Here is a 19699-nt window from a genome sequence, read left to right as displayed (position 1 = left end):
TCAGTACTCTGGCCACACCACCCCATCCACTCCTGTCCAGATTGCAGACCACCAGGAATCCTCAGGGATGCTCAGCTCAGTGTCTCTAGTCACCAATGGAGTTCCTGTGTGGTTCAGTGGATTAAGGAGCCAGCGCTGTCACTGCAGTGGCTTGGGTCGCTGCTGTGGCACACGTTTGATCCCTGGCCTGGGAACTTTTGCATGCCATGAGCACAGCCAAAAAAATTTTTTAAATAAAAAATAAGTAGTCACCAGTCAGGGGTGGGGCACATGAGAGGACCTTGTTAAGCATAGTTTGGCTTCTCTTCACCCTGCCTTCCCTAGCCTGGTGATCTACTTACATCCACTTGGTCATGTAGAGCTAGTGGGCAGGGTGCTGTGGGAATAGGGACTTCCTTCCCTTGCTACCAGCAGTCCAGGTGATTTATGGCTCAGCCAGTATTTGCAGAGGGTTCGCAATATGGCAGGTGGATCCAACTCCAAGGCCCCTCTGGTCCAGTCCCTTCCCTGGGCCCAGGATTCATGGTCCTGTGCTGTGAAGAAAGGATGTTTTGAGAGTTCCTGTTATAGCTCAGTGGTTAATGAACCCGACTAGTATCCATAAGGTTGCAGATTCGATCCCTGGCCTCACTCAGCGGGTTAAGGATCTGGCGTTGCTGTGAGCTGTGGTGTAGGTCACAGACGTAGCTCGGATCCCGCATTGCTGTGGCTGTGGTGTAGGCTGGCAGCTGTAGCTCCGATTAGACCCCTAGTGTGGGAACCTCCATATGCCATGGGTGCAGCCGTAAAAAGACAAAAAAGAAAAAGAAAAGAAAGAAAGAGGGGGTGTTTCTGGATGAGATTCAACAGGGCCAGGGATGCAGGGATTGTGCGAAAGGGAAAGAGCAGGAGTCAGGGAGCAATTGAAGGAAGGAGCAAGGGAGGTATGTTAATAGGGTGGGGAGGGTTGCTTTTTCTCCCCCAGTTTTTTCTTTTTTCTTTTTGGCCCCCCTGTGGCATACAGAGTCCCCAGGCCAGGGATCAGATCAGAGCTGCAGTTGCGACCTACACTGCAGCTGCAGTAATGCCAGATCCTTTAACCCACTGTGCCAGGCTGGAGTTCAAACCTGCGTCCTGGCACTGCAGAGACACCAGAGATCTTGTTGCACCACAGTGGAAACTCCTTGCTTTCTTTTTTTTTTTTTTTTTTTTTTTTGTCTTTTTGCTATTTCTTTGGGCCGCTCCCACGGCATATGGAGATTCCCAGGCTAGGGTCCGGCCTACTCCAGAGCCACAGCAACTCGGGATCCGAGCCGCATCTGCAACCTACACCACAGCTCACGGCAACGCTGGATTGTTAACCCACTGAGCAAGGGCAGGGACCGAACCCGCAACCTCATGGTTCCTAGTCGGATTCGTTAACCACTGCGCCACGACGGGAACTCCTGCTTTCTTTTTTTTTAACTTATTCTTTTTTATTGAGGTAGAGTTGGTTTCCAATAGCATATTAGTTCTAGGCATACAACATAGTGATTCATGATTTTTCTAGATTATACTCCATTTATAGTTCTTATAAAATATTGGCTACATGCCCTGTGCTATACAATATATCCTTGTAGCTTATGGGAGGTTTCTTTTGAGGGGCCAATTTCTTTCTTTTTTTTTTTTTTTTTTAATCTTTTTAGGTCCACACCCGCGGCATATGGAGGTTCCCAGGCTAGGGGTTGAATCGGAGCCGTAGCCACCAACCTATGCCACAGCCACAGCAATGTAGGATCCGAGCCGCGTCTGCCACCTACACCACAGCTCACGGCAATGCTGGATCCTTGACCCACTGAGCGGGGCCAGGGATCGAACCCACATCCTCATGGTTACTAGTCAGGTTCATGAACCATGAGCCACAACGGGAGCTCCGAGGGGCCAATTTCATTGAGGCAGAACAAGTTCAGAAAAGGGAACATATCATAAGTGTGCCACTCACTGAATTTTCACAAAGTGGACACGTTCCTGTCACCAACACCAAGATCAAGAGATAGAACATGAACCAGATAGATTCCCCAGCACAGTTAGAAGTTGGTGGTCCTGGGAGGCTTGAGGGGATGGGGGAGTTGATAGCCTTCGATTGGTTTGTGAGGTTGAAGAAGGTGGAGCATCCCCAGCTCACCATGGCTGAGCAGAAGTCTGGGTCCAAGGCCAGAGGCTATTATACAAGAGGATTCAATAGCAGATTTAAGGTGCATAGAGATGACAGCCAAGTGCATGGCTTCACGTTCTTCTTGCCAGTGCCCAGGCAGACCAGAGTTCCTCCATGGTCACCGTACAAGGTTGGGATTCAGGTTTGCGGCTTCACGGGGGTGGCAGGCAGGTACCTGGCAGAACCCTACTACTCCACATGCTTCTTTCTCTTCATAGCTTCTGCTCCTGGAAGAGAAGGACCACAGGGGCTAAGGATGGGCAAGGGTTGGTGGGGTAGGGACTGTGAAAGGGAACAGTGGACAGCAAGTAAAGGAGGGGTAGGGAACCGAGAAGCAAGAAGAGAGGGAGGAGAGGGTGCTGGAGTGGGGAAGGGGGTAGAACATGGAGAAGGAACAGGGGCAGGGGATCAGGAGCTGGGGTAAGGAAGTAGGAAGTGGCAAATAGAAGCAGGGAGCAGCTAAAACAGGGAAGACCTGGAGCTGTGGCTGCAGGCCTCCCTGAGGGGTGCACTCAAGGCCCGTTGGCATCCTTACCTGTGGATATTCAGGATGCCTCCCTGATATGCTCCTTCCCTGAGCCCCTTCCAAGGCTCCACAACCCAGTGCCGGTTCCCTTCCCTCCAAGAGCCTAGAGCCTATGCCATGCCCTAAGGGTCAGTAAAGTGTGACCAGATGTCCCTTTGCTGGGACAGACTGTGATCCCCAAGTGGACGGTCCTAAAGATTCAGGACACTATGGAATGGGGATGGGATTTTCTGCAGTGGGCTGAAATTGGGAGTACAGTGTCCTGGGGTTGGGAGAACTTGGTGGAAGAATGCCCCAGGGAAGGGACAGAGAAGCCCAAGGATGAGGCGTCCATGCAGGGAAGGGACAGGCTGGCCAACTCATGATGAGGAATTCTCCTTGTGGATGTCACCACAGCTGTTCTTGGTGGGTGTGGAGATATATAACCATGTTGCTCTTTATATTTGAGCTCTTTCATGATGTGGAGTTTGAGGACCCCTTTCAGATGCTGATTATGAAGAAAAGGGAGAGGGACATGGGTCTGAGGAGCATTTGTGGGGCAAGGAGCTGGGGCCTTAGTATCGCATCAGTAATTTTTAGGTTTCAAAAATCCAACGGAGTTCCCTTTGTGACTCAGCAGAAATGAACCCGACTAGTATCCATGAGGATGTGGGTTCGATCCCTGGCCTCACTCAGTGGGTTAAGGGTCCAGCGTAGCTGTGAGCTGCAGTGTAGGTTGCAGATGCGGCTCGGATTTCATGTTGCTGTGGCTGTGGCGTAGACTGGTAGCTGTAGCTCTGATTCGACCCTTAGCCCAGGAATTTCCATATGCCATACCTACGCCCCTAAAAAACAAAAACCAAAAACCCGACCTATTCCCTCAGCCAGAGCAAGACCAGGGACTTGTGTTTTGGTGAGAAGACAGGTATGGGGAAGAGGTGAGCAGGGTGTCCTGGTGATGTGAGCTCATAGTGCCTCATGGTCTTAATGAGGATGAGTCCCGGGAATCATGCCCTAATCATTTCCTTTGGTGGGTGCTCTACAGTATGAATGGGGTTGGTCCTCAGATTTCACCACTACTGGCATAGAAGGTGTCCAAGACTGGAGAGTGAGATATAGGTGTCAGTCACTGCTGATAAAAAGGAAGGACTGGTCTTACAGAAATCTACCTCTTCTTCAGTTACTGGGGAATGTGGAAAGATGTTTCAACATATGGGGTCATATATTGAGAGCTGTTCCAGTAGGAAGATTTTCCAACTAGAGATATCTAAGAATGGGGAAATGGGTCTGGGCAGTGGTGGGGGGTAGGGGGCAGTCGTCAATCAGTAAGGGCTGTATGGATGAATGGGGTTTTATAAATGGAAAATTTTTAAATGGGCTTATCAGTGAGGTAGATACTGGAATTCCCTTGTGGTACATTGGGTTAAGGATTCTGCTTTGTCATTGCTTTGGCTTAAGTTCGATCCCTAGCCGGGAAACTTGCACATGAGGTTGGTGGGGCCGAAAACAAAGTCAGTAAGGTAGATCTCGATGATGGATATTTTTGAATGGGAAGATTTGACAATGGGAACATTTTAATAGGCATAGGAATGGAGAGATATGCCAGTCGGATGCATGAATGGAAAGATTTGTCAATAGAAGTTGTCAATGAGAATTATGTCATTGAAAGGTATTTATGAATAAAGAGATTTGTCAGCTGAGATCATAGGAGATAGGCCAATGGATTGGGTAATTATGAAGGGAACTGTTAGTTACTGGGGTCCATCAGTGGGTGATAGATTACTCCTGGGTATTTGTGAATGGGGAGATTTGGCAGTCGGGGTCATCAATGGAGATATGTTAATGGGTTATTTATGAATAAGGAGGTAGAGCAACAGAGGTGTTTGTGAGTAGGGTATTTGTGAAATAGGGAATTTGTACAGTGAAGAGGCAGGACTTTTCGAAGGAAAGATTTACCACAGGCTTAGAGATTTGTCACCTGTAGTCTTGGCATCAGTAGAGATTTATAAATGTGATTTGTCCACAGCGAGGACTTCATAGAGGGGAATGTTATCACTGGGGCGGGGGGGAGGTTAGGGATTGTCCTCAGAAGTCTTTGAAAATGTTGGTATTTGGGGGACCTCCTGTCATGGCTCAGAGGTTAATGAATCTGACTAGTATCCATGAGGACGCAGGTTCGATCCCTGGCCTTGCTCAGTGGGTTAAGGATCTGGCACTGCTGTGAGCTGTGGTATAGGTTGCAGATGCAGCCCAGATCTTGTGTTGCTGTGGCTGTGGTGTAGGCTGGTAGCTACAGCTCCGATTCACCTCCTAGCCTGGGAACCTCCACATGCCACGGGTGCAGCCCTAAAAAAGCAAAAAGAAAAAAGTTGGTATTTTTAAGTGGAGTAATTTGCGCAGTGGGAAGCAGTGTACAAGTATCACAATAATGAGAAAAAAATAACATACGAGGGTAGTAAATATTTGTAACATCTCCAGGGGAGCTTATCAGGATCACAAATTAAACTAAGGTTTCTGGGGCGCATTTATTCATTACCACTGACATTATACATTATTTCCAATACTGTAAATTATCCCTCCTGACATTATACATGATTTTCAATATTGCAAATAATTACTCATGATAAGAATGATCACTACTAACGTTATATATTAAATTACATTTATCATACTACTACTAATTAATATTTATAAGTGCTGTGTGCCAAGCACTGTTCCAGGCAATTTACATGTAAAGTCACATCATCCCTATGAATTAGGCATTCTTTTTGTGCCAACTTTACAAATGTGGAAACTGAGTCATAAAAAGGTAATGTGGGAGTTCCCTTGTGGCACAATGGGTTAAGGATCTGGCATTGTCACTGCAGCAGCTCTGGTCACTGACGTGGCATGGGTTTGATCCCTGGCTTGGGAACTTGCACAGGCTGTAGATGCAACCAAAAATAATTTTTTTTTTTTTTTTGTATTTTCTAGGGCCGCACCCATGGCATATGGAGGTTCCCAGGCTAGGGGCCAAATCGGAGCTATAGCTGCTGGCCTACACCACAGCCACAGCAACGCGGGATCTGAGCGCATCTTCGACCTACACCACAGCTCATGGCAACGCCAGATCCTTAACCCAGTGATCAAGGCCAGGGATTGAACCTGCAACCTCATGGTTCCTAGTCGGATTCGTTAACCAAGCCACGACAGGAACTCCAAAAAAAGTTTGTTTTAAAGAGGTAATAAGATTTCCCCAAGGACTCAGAGCTGGTACATGGAAGGGGCGGGTTTAAATGCAGATGATCTAGAGTTCCAGTCCTGGCTCAGCGGAAACGAATCTGACCGGCATCCATGAGAACCCAGGTTCAATCCCTGGCCTCACTCGGTGGGTTGAGGATCCGTCATTACCGTGAGCTGTGGTGTAGGTTGCAGATGCGGCTCGGATCCTGTGTTGCTGTGGCTGTGGTGTAGGCTGGCAACTACAGCTCCAATTCAACCCCTAGCCTGGGAGCCTCCATATGCCGTGGATGCGGCCCTAAAAAGACAAAAAAAAAAAAAAAAAATTGCAAATGATCTGACTCTAGTGTTTATGCTCTTAACCACTATACTACACTGCCGGTCTAGAAATTAAAATCACTGTTAGTAATGTTACCCAGGAAGTTGTTACGAGAGCTTCATATATTTTAGCCGCCCCCCCCCCAACCCAGTGGGCGAATACATCCATTCATCATCCTCCAACCCTAGCACAGACCTCAGGAGGATTCTGCGTAGAGACTGCGAGGCCCTTCTTTTGGGAGAAGTCCTGAGGCTCGGGTGAGGGAACAGCCAGCTTCCAGGCTACCCGTGGGGCTGGACCCCACGCGTCACACCTTACAGGGCTGCCACCCCCGTGTGCTTCTGCTCAGCCATCAGAGTCTCTTGCAAGCAGAGGTTCACACACAGACACACGGAATGCTAGTGGGGGGGGGGGAGTAACTTATTTCCCTCACTTTAGTGAAGTTTCTAGAAGAGCGATGGGGGATGTAGTGAGCCCAGGACTACAGATATCCAACCAGAAAGCCCTGCTGGGGACTGGGAGAGGTGGCCTTGGATGCTGTTCTAGACTCTGTGGAAAGGGCTGCAGTAGGGCCGGCTGGTCAGCCCCACGACGCTTTTTGGTCCTGATCCACGTGGGCAGGTCGGCAGGAGAGCGGCCCCCCCCACACTAGGCTCCATCCTTCTTCTGCCACTTTCTACTTCACCTTTTCCCCAGGGATTAAATAGCCAAGCACTCAGGGAATAGGCCCTGGGTTCAGGGGCCAGGGTAAGAATGTGGGAAGCTGGCACTAGCGTTTGGTGAACTGTCAAGAGCTGCCAAACTCCTGCTGGCAGCTGAGCCAATACCAACAGGGCCACCGGGGCCTAAGTCCTTGCCTTATACGTGGACCCTTCAGCATAGGCTGCCATTTGCCCCTTTTGGTGGACAGGGTTCAGATCCTCCCAGGGCATAACATAAGCAAGGTGTAGACGTTGACATAGAAATTGTTACTGGATGTATCTGTGTAGGGTTGCTCAAACTCTCAAAATTCACCCATCCAGAGTTCCCATTGTGGCTCAGTGGGTTATGAACCCAGCTAGTGTCCCTGAGGATGCAAGTTTGATCTCTGGCCTCGCTCAGTGGGTTAAGGATCCGGCGTCGCTGTGAACTGTGGTGTAGATTGCAGATATGGCTCGGATCCCATGTGGCTGTGGCTGTGGTGCAGGCCGGCGGCTACAGCTCCAAGTCAACCCCTAGCCTGGGAACCTCCACATGCCATGGGTGCGGCCCTAAAAGGAAAAAAAAAAAATCCACGCATTCCTGGAACATACCATGGGCCCTGGGGGAACCTCCCAGTAGTGCAAAAGGACAGGCCCACAGAGGATTCAGGGGGCCACGCTCGATATCCCAAAACACCCTGGAGGAGACCTTGTTGGTAGCACCAGTGGGTAGCCCGAAGGGAATTTGAGAGGTCTTTTCCTTCAAAAAAGAAGGTGTATGTAAAGCCGATGCAGGTCGACAGGACACTTGAGTGTTCCACTGAATGTTTGTGCCAATTTGAAAGTCCAGTGCCCAGGGCCTCACTTGAGTCAGGATGTTTGGATGGTAGGCGGCAGGTACCAGCTGTAGAAGCAGGAAGGTCTGAGGAAGAGAGTGTTTGAAGGGTCTCCCACTCAGTTTTTATGGGGGAAGAAGAACCGGGAAGGGAAGGCTCCCATCTAGAGGCCTCAGTTTTTTGGTTTTGTTTTGGGTATTTTTTGTTTGTTTGTTTTTTTAGGGCCACACCTGCTGCCTATGGAGGTTCCCAGGTTATGGGTCCAATTGGAGCTACAGCTGCTGGCCTACACCACGGCCACAGCCACACAGGATCCCAGCCACGTCTGCGAGCTACACCACAGCTCACGGCAATGCCAGATCCTTAACCCACTGAGCGAGGCCAGGGATCGAACCCGTATCCTCATGGATGCTAGTTGGGTTCATTAACTGCTGAGCCACAACAGGAACTCCTAGAGGCCTCCGTTTTGCTGAGGGGACAGCTGTGTAGGGGAAGGCGCGTGTGTTGGGGGGCGCAGTGGGGAAAGGTGGGGTGAGGCACCTGGTTGGTCCTGATTTGGAGCCTGCTCCTCTTCACTGCTGTCGACATGTCCTTCAAAGCTGGTCGGAGGAGTGAAGGGAGAGGTCGGGGAGCAGGGAGAAGGGCAGAGTTTGGGGATTTGCAGATCACACCTTCTTCCCCATCCCTCCTTTTTCCCCCAAACACCTGCTTCCAAGGAATCTCCCGCAGGCCATGGGTGGAGGACCAGGGCTACCCTTTACTTCCAGAGTCCCTGGCTGGGTTATGTTGTGAGGGGGCCTCTCGGCCTCCTGGGGAGTCTCCCCCTTTCACTCAAGTCAGACCCACGGTGCAGAACCAAGAATGGGGACATTAACACCCCCAGGTTTGGATGGGGTAAAACGTCCTAGCTGGATGACATTGGGACAGTGCCTGAGGCAAGGAGGAAAGCTGTGTACCAATTGATAGGGCATATGTCAATGATCTTTTCAACTGGAGGGATTTATGAATGAGGTATTGGCCAATGAGGTAGTGATTTGGCAGCAGTGGGATAATTTCTGAACTGGAGAGCCCACGGTGCAGACAGGAGCTGCAGAGTAATCTACTCAAATGTTTAAAAGTATCGAGTAGAGAGATGATCCGACGAGTCGCGGCTAATAAGGCAGGCTGAATGGTCATTACTGATGGTGCAGACACCAGCGCTAATGCCAATGGAGAGACTTATTCCCAGTGCCTCAAACTTTATGTAAAATATAAAAAAGCATCTGACACCCCCCCCCACCTCCCCCCAGCCTTGGTCCCGGGGGGTTCCCCCCTCCTCCCCGGGGTCCTCAGTGACATGAGTTTGTTCGCAGATACGATGCAGGGACACTGCCTGCTGGGTGGTAGTTCTTTATTTCATCATCTTGGAGAAAGACAGGTGGGAGCGGGAAGAGAGGTGAACACTGTGCAGGTTTCGGCTTCTGCTGGGCGCAGGATTCAGGCCACCCGGGGCCGCAAGGACTGCCAGGTGCACATTCCTGGCTCCCGGGGCATGCAGGCAAGGTGGCGGCTCTGGAAGCCCTTGTCAGAGCCTGTGAGGAGCTGGTCTGTCCACAAGCAGTGAGTGTCACTCTGCAGTTTGCAGGGGATGGATGTGCAGGGAAACACCTGGAGGAGGGGAGGGGAGGCGCATCTCTGAGGGCTTCTCCTGCCCTGCCTCCCCTCCAGAGAAGACCTTTCCTCTCCCCAACTTTCAACATGGAGCTGCTGGGAGACTTAGTGTCACCCCAGGTGACTCAAGAACAGTCCCTCCCATCGAGGGGAACAGCCAATTGGGCTTGGCGAGATTGACAGTAATCCAGGGAAAGGATCAGTTTTCTGGAATGGTGGCGCGGGGGGGGGGGTGGTGGAATACGGGCAGACAGTCAGGTGGGTCTCCCTCCAGGCAGGCAGAAGAAGGAGCCGTGGGGCTCAAAGCCAGCCTCTGGGGTCAGGGCCAGCTGTCTTGGAACAGTCAGAGCAGCAGAACAGTCACAAGGGGGAGTTAGAGGGACGGGAAGCAGCCAGGAGGTCCAGGGAACAGCGAATCCCCAGGTATCAGACACAGGGCAAAGGAACAAGCAGAATGTCCAAAGGGAACAGTCTCAGATTTGGGGGAACAGCAAGAGATCAGGGACATCCCTAGGGTTTCGGGAGCAGCCTTAGGGACAAGGAATAGAGAGAGCAAGAAACAAGCCACGGTTTGGGGGAAGAGCCCAAGGACCGCCCTCCAGGTGGTGGGTAGGGTCCTGGCACTCACTGTGCATTCCTCACAGCCAGCAGCATAGATCTCGGTGAAGCCCTGGCGCTGAGCTGAGCTCAGACTGTTCCAGGGAGCCACAAAACTGCAGGTGGTGATGTGCAGGTGCCCGTTCCACAGTTGTCCTGGGTGGGAGTGAGGGTGGGGGAGAATATCAACAGGCGGCTTCTGATTGGCTGAGCCAGGGGCAGGGTGGCTTCCGATTGGTGTTCCCAGGAGTACAGACCCCCCCCCCCGGTGGGCAAAGCCCCAGCCTTCTGATAGGCTGAGATTGGGGCGGTTCCCATTTCAATTGGGACCCTTCCCTCAGAGCCTCGCCTCCCTTGCGGTTGCCAGGCAAAGGGCGAGAGGGCGGTGCCTCACCAGCTATGAGAAACTCCTGGCTGCGGTTCTGGGACCTGTGGAAGTATCCGCAGACGCTCTCCATGGCGGGGGTGTAGATGAACCGGATGTCAGGGGCATCCCCCAAGGCATTGAACCCTTTGAACATCTGTCAGTGGATGAGGGGAAGAGTCTTTTACTGACATAACCCTCCTGCTCCACACTCTTCTCTGAAGCCTTAGAGCATCCTGAGATCACGGCTAACTGCCTCACCAAACCGGTGGCCAGAGGCTTTTATTCTGATGGGGAGGGAGATGCTGGGAACTACTGGGGAAAGGGTAGGAGAAATAATACCTTGGTCATCTTGATCTCATAACGCTTGTACGAGGCGGTCTGGTTGAACTCTGGGGCTCCCACAAACTTGGCCCTGATGACTGCAGGAGAGAAGGGGCAGAAATGAGTCAAGTGTGTTCCTGTCGTGGCTCAGGGGAAACAAATCTGACCAGCATCCATGAGGACACAGGTTTGATCCCTGGCCTCGCTCAGTGGGTTAAGGATCCAGCGTTGCTGTGGCTGTGGCGTAGGCCAGTGGCTACAGCTCCAATTCGACCCCTAGGCTGGGAACCTCCATATGCCGCGGGTGTGGACCTAAAAAGACAAAAAAAAAAGAGAGAGAGAGAGAGAGAGAAATGAGTCAAATGCGCTGTGTGAGCCAAGAAAATAAAATAATCACAATAATGCTAGCAAAGCACATACTTAAATAGGGATTGCTGGATGCCAGACAGCACACATTTACACATGGTTTACACATTTGTAAATGGCTCCGTCTGTATATTGAATGCCTACACTTCACCAGGCACTGCTTCAAGCCCTTTTCATATATTCATCATGTGTTCATTCAACAAACATTTTGGAGCCCTTGCTCTGTGCCAGGCACTATTCTGGGTGTTAGGGACACAACAGTGAACAAAACACAGACGATCTCTTCCCTCGTGGAGCTCACATTCTAGCCAGGAGGGAACAGACTAAACACAAGCAAAATAATTAAGTGTGTGGAAGGTTAGGAGATATTCCGTGAGATGGGGAACTTCAGAGCTGAATGAGGAGGATTAGGGGTACTAAGGATCAGAGGCTCAAGCTTTGGGGGGTTTTTTTGTTTGTTCATTTGTTTTGTTTTGCTTTTTAGGGCCACACCTGCGGCATATGGAGGTTCCCAGGCTAGGGGTCTAATCAGGGCTGTAGCTGCCCGCCTACACCACAACCACAGCCACTCGGGATCCGAGCTGCGTCTGCGACCTACACCACAGCTCACGGCAACGCCAGATCCTTAACCCACTGAGCAAGGCCAGGGATCGAACCCGCACCCTCATGGTTCCTAGTCGGATTCGTTTCCACTGCGCCATGACGGGAACTCCAGGGGCTCACGTTTTGAACAGGGTGGTCAGAGAAGGCCACCCTGAGAAGGTGACATTTAAAGCAGCCACCCACGTGGAGACTGGCGAGGACGACGGGCCAGTACAAAGGCCCTGAGGTGGGGACAGGGCCTGGAGTCATCAAGAAAGCGTGCGGATGCCGGAGCGGCTAAAGCAAGAGTCAGCGTGGGGCAGAGTGGATTTGTTCTGGAGGCAGGCACCACAGTGAACGCCCCTGGGGACTGAGGGAAACCGGAGCACAGGGTGTGTGGGCAGGATGGGAACACTCACCCAGGTCGGAGCTGCAGAAGGCCGTCTGTGGGTGGGGTGGGACGCAGGTACAGGCTCGGCTGGGGGCAGTCAGCCACAGCAGCAGCAGGATGCCAGAGGCCAGGGGTGCAAAGGGGGCCATGATCTGTTCTGCGGGGGTGGGGAGGAGGGTTCAGAGGGCCCCCAGCCCAGCCAATCCACAGACCTGGGCAGGCCTTGCACCCCATCCTACCCCTGCCCCGCAACACGGGGTTGAAGAGTTTGGGAACTTTAAGGGCCTTTTGGATTTGAGCGCCCAGGGGAGTTTAGGGGGCCAGGGTCGGGGGGGTGGTAGAGTTTAGGGGTTGTGGAATTTGAGGGGATCAAGGGGAACTGGGTGAGTGGGGAGTTCTGGGATTGTAGTGTTTGCAGGAAAAGGAGGGCTGGGGGAGTTGGAGGATTTAAGGATATTGAAGACATTGGAAGGTTGAGGAGCTGGGATGAGGAATTTGGAGTTTGGGGGAAAGTGGGGCGTCTGGGGGTTGCGCATACTGAGAGGTTGAGGAGGCAGGGAAGTTGGGGAGTTTGGAGGGGAAGGGGGGTTTAGGGAGTGGAGCCTGAGGGATTAGGGAGCAGAGGAAGCATTGAGGTTTAGGAAGTTGAAGATTTAGGAGCCTTGGCAAGTTTAGGGAGCTTCAGGGGTTTGGGTGGGGGGACCAGAAAGGAATTTAAGGGAGTTGGCAGCATGGGAGGCATCTGTGACATTAGGGGCTCCTGGGTTTGCGGGAGCTGGGGATGGATGTCAGGGCTTCAAAGGAGTTTCGAGTGTCAGGACTGGGGGAGCAGTTCCAGACACCCCCACCCCAGCCACCCTCTTCCCCTGGACCAGCCCAGGGTCCCGGTACCCGCTGGCCAGCCTGAGCAGCCGAGAATCTGGCAGGAAAGCTCCAGCCCGGTTCCAGGCCTCGCGGGCCGCCTCAGCCCCTGCTTACCTCTGGTGTAGCTTCTCTGGACGCTGAGTCTGTGGCGATGGCGGCAGGGCCTGAGCAGCGGAGGATAAATGTCCACGGCGAGGGGCGGGGTGGCAGCGGGAAGGGAAACCACAGGCCTCCAGGCTTCCTGGATGCATTACTCATCCGCCCACCATCCGTGAGGCCAAGGGGCGGGCCGGGGCTGCCGAAAAGGAGATGCGCCCTCCCTCTCTCCCCCCCCCACCAAGCCTCACCCTGACCACCCCTCCCCCATCTCCACGTCAGGCACCGGCCCGATTCCACTCCGTGCAATGCCCGAAAGTCTCCCAAGTCTCTCTGATCGATCGCCCCCATCCCCCAAACTCCCTGTGACTGAAGCCTGAATTAGTGCATTCCTTCAATAAACGTTTCTTGGGCGGGGGAAGGCAGAAAGCAAATTAAGTAGAAGCAGTGGAGGGAGATGGGGCAGGTGAATGGTGGAGAGATACAAAGTGGGGAAACTGAGGCACAGAGAGGTTACATGATTTCTCCAAAGCCACTCAGGGGCAGGACTGGGATTTAAGCTCAGGTGGCCTGGAGCCAGAGCCCGGGCCCTACCCCTTCTCACAGAATACACAGGCAAATAGCACTTATATAGCACCAAGTGTGGCCCGGGCTCTCAGCATCATTTATCTCACTTAGAGCTCACTCTAAGCCTCTGAGATGGGTACCGGTATTATTCCCATTTTAGAGATGAGACGTAAATGAAATGAACCTTCACGGGATGACCGGGCACAGCTGGAATTGGAAGCCAGGGTAACTGGCACCAGGATCTTAACCCAGGCGTGGCAGAGTCCTGGCAAGCGGGAAAAGTCGCCGGTGAATTAATGAGCATTGGGGTGGGGGGGAGTCGAATGGTGGTGAAAGAGGCTAGTGAGTCAGTAGAAAACTCATCCCCTCCCATCCTGCCCTACCCCTTCCCCACCAACCCTCCCACGCCCCTGGTGGGGGGCGGGGTGAAGCAATCCCTGCCCACCAGCTTCCAGATGCTGCCTGAATCTTCCCTGGGGTCCTGGGAAAGGGCTCTGAGGGCGGATCAACATCCTTAGTTAGTTCGGGGAAGACAAACCAATAATAATGATGATGGTAGGGATGCTAACAGCCACTTACGGAGCACTGACTGCCTACTGCACCCTGAAGCCTGCGTGTGATTCTCTCATCCAGTCTCCATCCCCCCCCCCCGCCCCAGCTGATTAAACTTGATGAACTCAGGGAGGTTAGCCCCAGTCGACACCAACGCAAGATCACCGCTGCAGGAACTACCGCCCGCACTGCGGAGTGCTTACTGCGCATCAAGCACCGCTCTAAAATCTTCATACTTTATCTGTTGGTCAATGCCGAAGACTTCCTCGGTAATTAATATTGGCTCACCTAGGGATGTTAAACCCATAATAATAACAGTGCCCACCACTTTTTGAGGAGGGAGGCTTCCTGTGTGCCAGATGCTGTGCTAAGCATCTTTCCCAAAATGCCCAGTGTGTTCCTCACGCCGTCTGGGAGTGCGTTCATGTTGTCATCACACAAGATGAGCAAACCAAGACACACAAAGGGGTCGAGTGACCTGCCCAGGAATGACAGGGAAGAGATGACTCTGTTGTGGGGCGGGGGGGGGGGGCAGATAAGAGGGAAGGGAAGTCAACCAAGAATTTGGAGAAGCTGGTTGTGAAAGTGGGGAGTGAGAGTGAATGAGACGGGGGCTGAGTAAGTCAGTGGTGGGGCAAAGGGAGAAGTGAGGGCAGGGAAAGTCCTGCCGCGGCCCCCCACTGAACCCTGTTTCTGACGCCAGCTCTGTAACTGAAACCCGAGTCAGCACGGTTTTGCGGCCTGTCTACACGTGAGGGGTGGGGGGTGGGGAGTCTGGGTTATCCTGCAGGTTTGGAAACTGGTGGGGTTTCGTGGAGGGGTATCTAGCTGTATGGCCATCTGGGAAGCTGGATGCGTGGGGGGGCATGTGGGGTCCAGCTGGGTGTGCAGCGGGGGCGTTACCAGGCAATTCCCCCTCTCCACAGCGAGTGCTTGGACCTGAGGGTGCCCTTTGTACAGATCAGGAAACTGAGGCGCCGAGAGGGTTCAGTGGCCCTCCTGGGGTCGCACAAGGCCTTAGGAAGAGGAGAGGCCAAGATTCAAACCTGGGGCTCACCACGGGATCCCAGTGTTCAGAGCTCCCTGGACGCACACATGTGCGGACACACAAATACACATACACACAGTGTGGTGTTCAGGCTCACGTCCAGAGGAAACCAAGAGGGTTGCTGAAAAGGGCCCGAAAACCTCACGGTGTGTACCTGTGCGCTTGGGCACAGCTCCCCGCCGTCTCCGCCTCTGTGCGTGCCTTTAGGTGATGTGTGCCTCTCTGTGTGTCCGGTGTGTGTGCTTGCGTGTGTACTCGAGGGTTCTGGGCAGCCCAGTGTGTTTTGTGTTGCTTCTGGAGTCGTGCCTGCCTCTGTACGGCGCGTCTGGGCATGCATGTAATTGAGGGATGTGCTGTCACCTCTGTAAGCTGCGTGCGCGCCTGCTTTACGTCACTTGCAGCGTCTGCCTTGTTCTCGCTGGAACGCTACCTGGAGGCTCCCAGGAACAACTTGGCGCCCGTCAGCACCCCATCCTGACGCCAGTCATTTGTGAAAGGAGGGAAGTCGGAGGGTGGGGGGGGAGCAGAGGGAGGGTGAGACCTGAAGGTCAGTCGGTCACTGGGTCACCCTGACCCCACGGGTTTCCTGTGCCTGTCGGGAACCAGGAACCGCTGCCGCCTCAGCAGCCCCTCCCGGAACGCCATCCTCTACCCGGTCGCCCGTGGGCACAGCGGAGGGAGGGCATGACCTTGCACATGCATCCCCTCCATGGTGGGGCTGGGGTCGGCCGACTGGGTCCCCTCTACCCCGCCAAGGAGACTTGTATCCCCATGCCTGAATGGGTGTGAGTGTGTGTGCACACACACACCCTGGGGTGTTGTCCATATACTTAGGAGGTTGTGGGTGTCTCTGGTTGTGTGCATGCCTCTCCATTGGTATAGACAGCAAGACACGTCATGTGTGTTTGTGTGTGTGTGTGTGTGTGTGTGTGCGCGCACGCGTGTGCCCTTGTGCACCCAGGGGTGTGATGTGAGTCTCTGTGTCATGAGTCTCGGTGGTTGTGTGAATGCCTAGAAGTGTGTGTGCCTCTGTATGCGGCGTGGGTCCTTCTGTTTGTCGTGCCCATGCCCAGGAGGGTTGCATGTGTATCTGTGAATCTTGAATATGTGCCCACTTCTGTTGTGTGTGCCTGTGAGAGTTGTGCGTGTCTCTGCATTCTGTGGCTGTGCCTCTGAGGGTTGTTCGTGTGGCATGGGTAAACCCTTCACGTTGTGGGTCCCTCTGTTTTGTGGATTTGGGTGAGAGGAAGGCTCTGTGTATGCCTGTGCCCCAAAATGTTGATTGTGTGGCTGTGAGTGCTGAGTGTGTGCTGCGGGGCTGGCTGACTGTGTGGGTCTCTGCGCAGCCAGAGAGCAAGGCGCACTCTGGAGCCTGTGTTGGTGGTGGGTCTTTCTTAATTTTTTTAAAAAAGTATAGTTGATTTAGAATGTTGTGCCAGTTTCTGCTGTACATTTAGAACGGTGGTGGGTCTTTTCATCGCTTGGGTCTCAGCGGGCGTGGGAACCTCTGGTGTGGCTGTACAGATCTGAGTTCTGAGGGTTTGTGTGTCTGGCTGAGGGGTCCAGTTGCTACATGCTCACCACCACACCCCCACGCACACATTTGCACACACTCACTTCTTTATCATCCATTCACTGTAAAAACAAACTTTCCCTTTTCCGGAAAAGTCCCCCACCCTTACCCCCTGCCTCTGCCCAGGAAAGCAGAGGCGGGAAGTCTGGAACTTGGGGGTGGTGGAGGGAGGGACAGGCAGGCAGGGCTCTGGGTTCGATCCTGGGCTCAGAGGTGCTGTGGGAACCCCAGCTGCTGACTCCTTATCTCTGACCCACCTTTTCTGGGAAAGTGGCTCCTGCTGGATGAGCTCCCCCCCAAGCACCACCCACACTCCGGGCGGTTGGCCCTGCCCCCCCCCCTTGACCAGGCTCTGCCTTTCCACCCTACCAGCTCAGCAGCACAACGTACCCTGTGGTTGTGAAGATGGGGCATGCGCACTCTGGGATGGGCAAGGTAAGACCCCCCGTGGGGTGTGTATGTGTGTCTTCGTAAATGATGCATGCCCCTGGCATTGTGCGGATGTAAGTCCAGGCAGACCTTGTCTTACTGCACTTCGCTTTATTGTGTTTCACAGGCACTGCATTTTTTACACATTGAAGGTTTGTGGAAACCCTGTGTTGGCAGGTGATGGTTAGCATCTTTTAGCAATAAAGCATTTCAATTAAGGTGTATACATTATTTTCTTTTAGACATTTAGATGTATCACACACTTATAGAATACAGTATAAACATAACTTTTATGTGTACTGGGAAAGCAAAAAATTCATGTGACTTGCCTTATTGTGACCTCCACTTATTGTGGTGATCTGGGATGGAACCCACAATATCTTGGAGAAGGTACACCTGTAGAGATGCATTGTGCATTCAGCACACACACAGTAATTCTATATGATTGTATGTCCTGGGGTGTCTTTATCTATGATTTTTTCCTCATGTTCTTAGATTTTGTTGGCCCAATTTTCTATCATGCATTCAGCCAGTTTTGTATGTCTTGTTATTTTGTGAGTGTATCCAGCATTGTGTCTATATATAGGCAGGCCTCTGTATTAAACACACATGCATCATTTTTTTTTCCGCTTCTCAGGGCCGCACATGTGGCATATGGAAGTTCCCAGGCTAGGGGTCGAAGTGGAGCTGCAGCTGCCAGCCCACACCACAGCCACAGCCACACCAAATGTGAGCTGAGTCTGCGACCTACACTACAGCTCACAGCAATGTGAGATCCTTAACCCACTGAGTAAGGCCAGGGATCAAACCCCCATCCTCATGGATACAAGTCACGTTCCTTACCACTTAGCCACAATGGGAACTCCACACACTACATCGTCTTTTATGTTCAAGAGTCTTAGGGTCCTGCATACTGTCCATCCATCTGATTTTTTTTTTTTTTTGTCTTTTTGCCTTTCCTGGGGCTGCTCCTGCGGCATATGGAGGTTCCCAGGCTAGGGATCTAATCAGAGCTGTAGCCGCCGGCCTACACCAGAGCCACAGCAACGCTGGATCCAAGCTGCATCTGCACCCTATACCACAGCTCATGGCAACGCTGGATCTTTAACCCACAGAGCAAGGGCAGGGATCGAACCTGCAACCTCATGGTTCCTAGTCGGATTCGTTAATCACTGAGCGATGACGGGAACTCCCATCCATCTGATTTTGTCTCTGTGTCAATAAAAAGCAGACTTGAGGGAGTTCCCCTTGTGGCTCAGGGGCTACAAACCCAACTCGTATCCATGAGGATATGGGTTTGATCCCTGGCCTTGCTTGGTGGGTTAAGGATCCGGCGTTGCCGTGAGCTGTGGTGTAGATCACAGATGTGGCTCGGATCCCGCATGGCTGTGGCTGTGGTGTAGGCCAGCAGCTGTAGCTCCGATTGGACCCCTAGCCTGAGAACCTCCATATGCCGCTGGTGCGGCCCTAAAAAGCAAAAAAAGAAAAAAAGAAAAAGAAAGCTTGAAATTTGTATGTTTGCATGTGTCCATGATTCTGTACGTTTATATATTGTGTGTCCAACTGATTTTGTGTCTGGGTGCTGATACGCGTATATGCACACAATTTCCCCACAGCTTTATTGAGATAGAATTCACATGCCATACAACTTGCCCATTTAAACAATTCTAGATAACAATTTTTAGTGTATTCAAAGAATCATACACACCCGATTTGGTGTCTGTGTGTACGTGTGAAAACCAGGAGACCCACAATTAACACATGCTTGAGTGCCTTGGGGTGGCCACCAGATTTTTATGCTCTCAGCTCGCCTGTGTCATGTGCCCCAGGGCGACCCTGCTACCCATTGCTGCTCCATCCTGACCACGCCCTGCCCCCTGCCCCGCCCCGCACAGGTCAAGGTGGACAACCAGCACGACTTCCAGGACATCGCAAGTGTCGTGGCTCTGACCAAGACATATGCCACTGCCGAGCCCTTCATTGATGCCAAATACGATGTGCGTGTCCAGAAGATTGGGCAGAACTACAAGGCCTACATGTAAGTGGAGAGACCAGGGTCTGCGTAGGGGACCCCTGCCCGGCCTTGTGTGGCCCAGGCCCCCCTGAGCCTGTCTCCCCTTGTTCTCCAGGAGGACGTCGGTGTCAGGAAACTGGAAGACCAACACCGGCTCCGCGATGCTTGAGCAGATTGCCATGTCTGACAGGTGGGCGGCCTGAACTGGGGCAGGGGGGGAGGAGGAGAGTGGAAGCGTGGCCGCCTGCATCAGGCACTGACAGGCTTCCTTGCCTCGTGTCTTGGCAGGTACAAGCTGTGGGTGGACACGTGCTCGGAGATCTTTGGGGGACTGGACATCTGTGCAGTGGAAGCGTTGCATGGCAAGGACGGGAGGGATCACATCATCGAGGTGGGAGCCCCCGGAATTGGTGGGGGCACAGAGGGGGGAGCAGGTGCAGGGCAGCAACACTCTGTCAACTGTGAAGCACGCCAGGGCCAAAAAGCCCTGCGTGAATGGCAAGATGTTTAGCAAAGTGCCTGGTGAACTAGGACACTCTTGGCAAATGGC

At 52.7% G+C, this 19699-nt stretch overlaps 2 protein-coding genes across 3 annotated transcripts in view; one reads left to right on the top strand and one right to left on the bottom strand.

The window, feature by feature from the left end:
* SYN1 (synapsin I) overlaps positions 1-19699 on the top strand; it is a 52010-nt gene that overhangs the window by 26848 nt on the left and 5463 nt on the right. For both annotated transcript variants that reach the window (XM_005657788.1, NM_001141988.1), the window contains 4 exon segments: positions 17079-17141; positions 19031-19173; positions 19265-19339; positions 19438-19540. In XM_005657788.1, the coding sequence (XP_005657845.1) occupies positions 17079-17141; positions 19031-19173; positions 19265-19339; positions 19438-19540 (384 nt within the window).
* Positions 9118-12156, bottom strand: TIMP1 (TIMP metallopeptidase inhibitor 1; the record flags this gene model as incomplete). Its single annotated transcript, NM_213857.1, is given in 5 exon segments — positions 9118-9379; positions 10011-10135; positions 10374-10500; positions 10686-10765; positions 12035-12156. Coding segments are annotated over 5 exon segments (624 nt in total). The 3' UTR covers positions 9118-9208.

The sequence above is a fragment of the Sus scrofa genome, chromosome X (genome assembly GCF_000003025.6).
Source record: "Sus scrofa isolate TJ Tabasco breed Duroc chromosome X, Sscrofa11.1, whole genome shotgun sequence".
NCBI classification, from domain to species: Eukaryota; Metazoa; Chordata; class Mammalia; order Artiodactyla; family Suidae; genus Sus; species Sus scrofa.
This window is presented reverse-complemented; position numbering and strand designations above follow the sequence as displayed.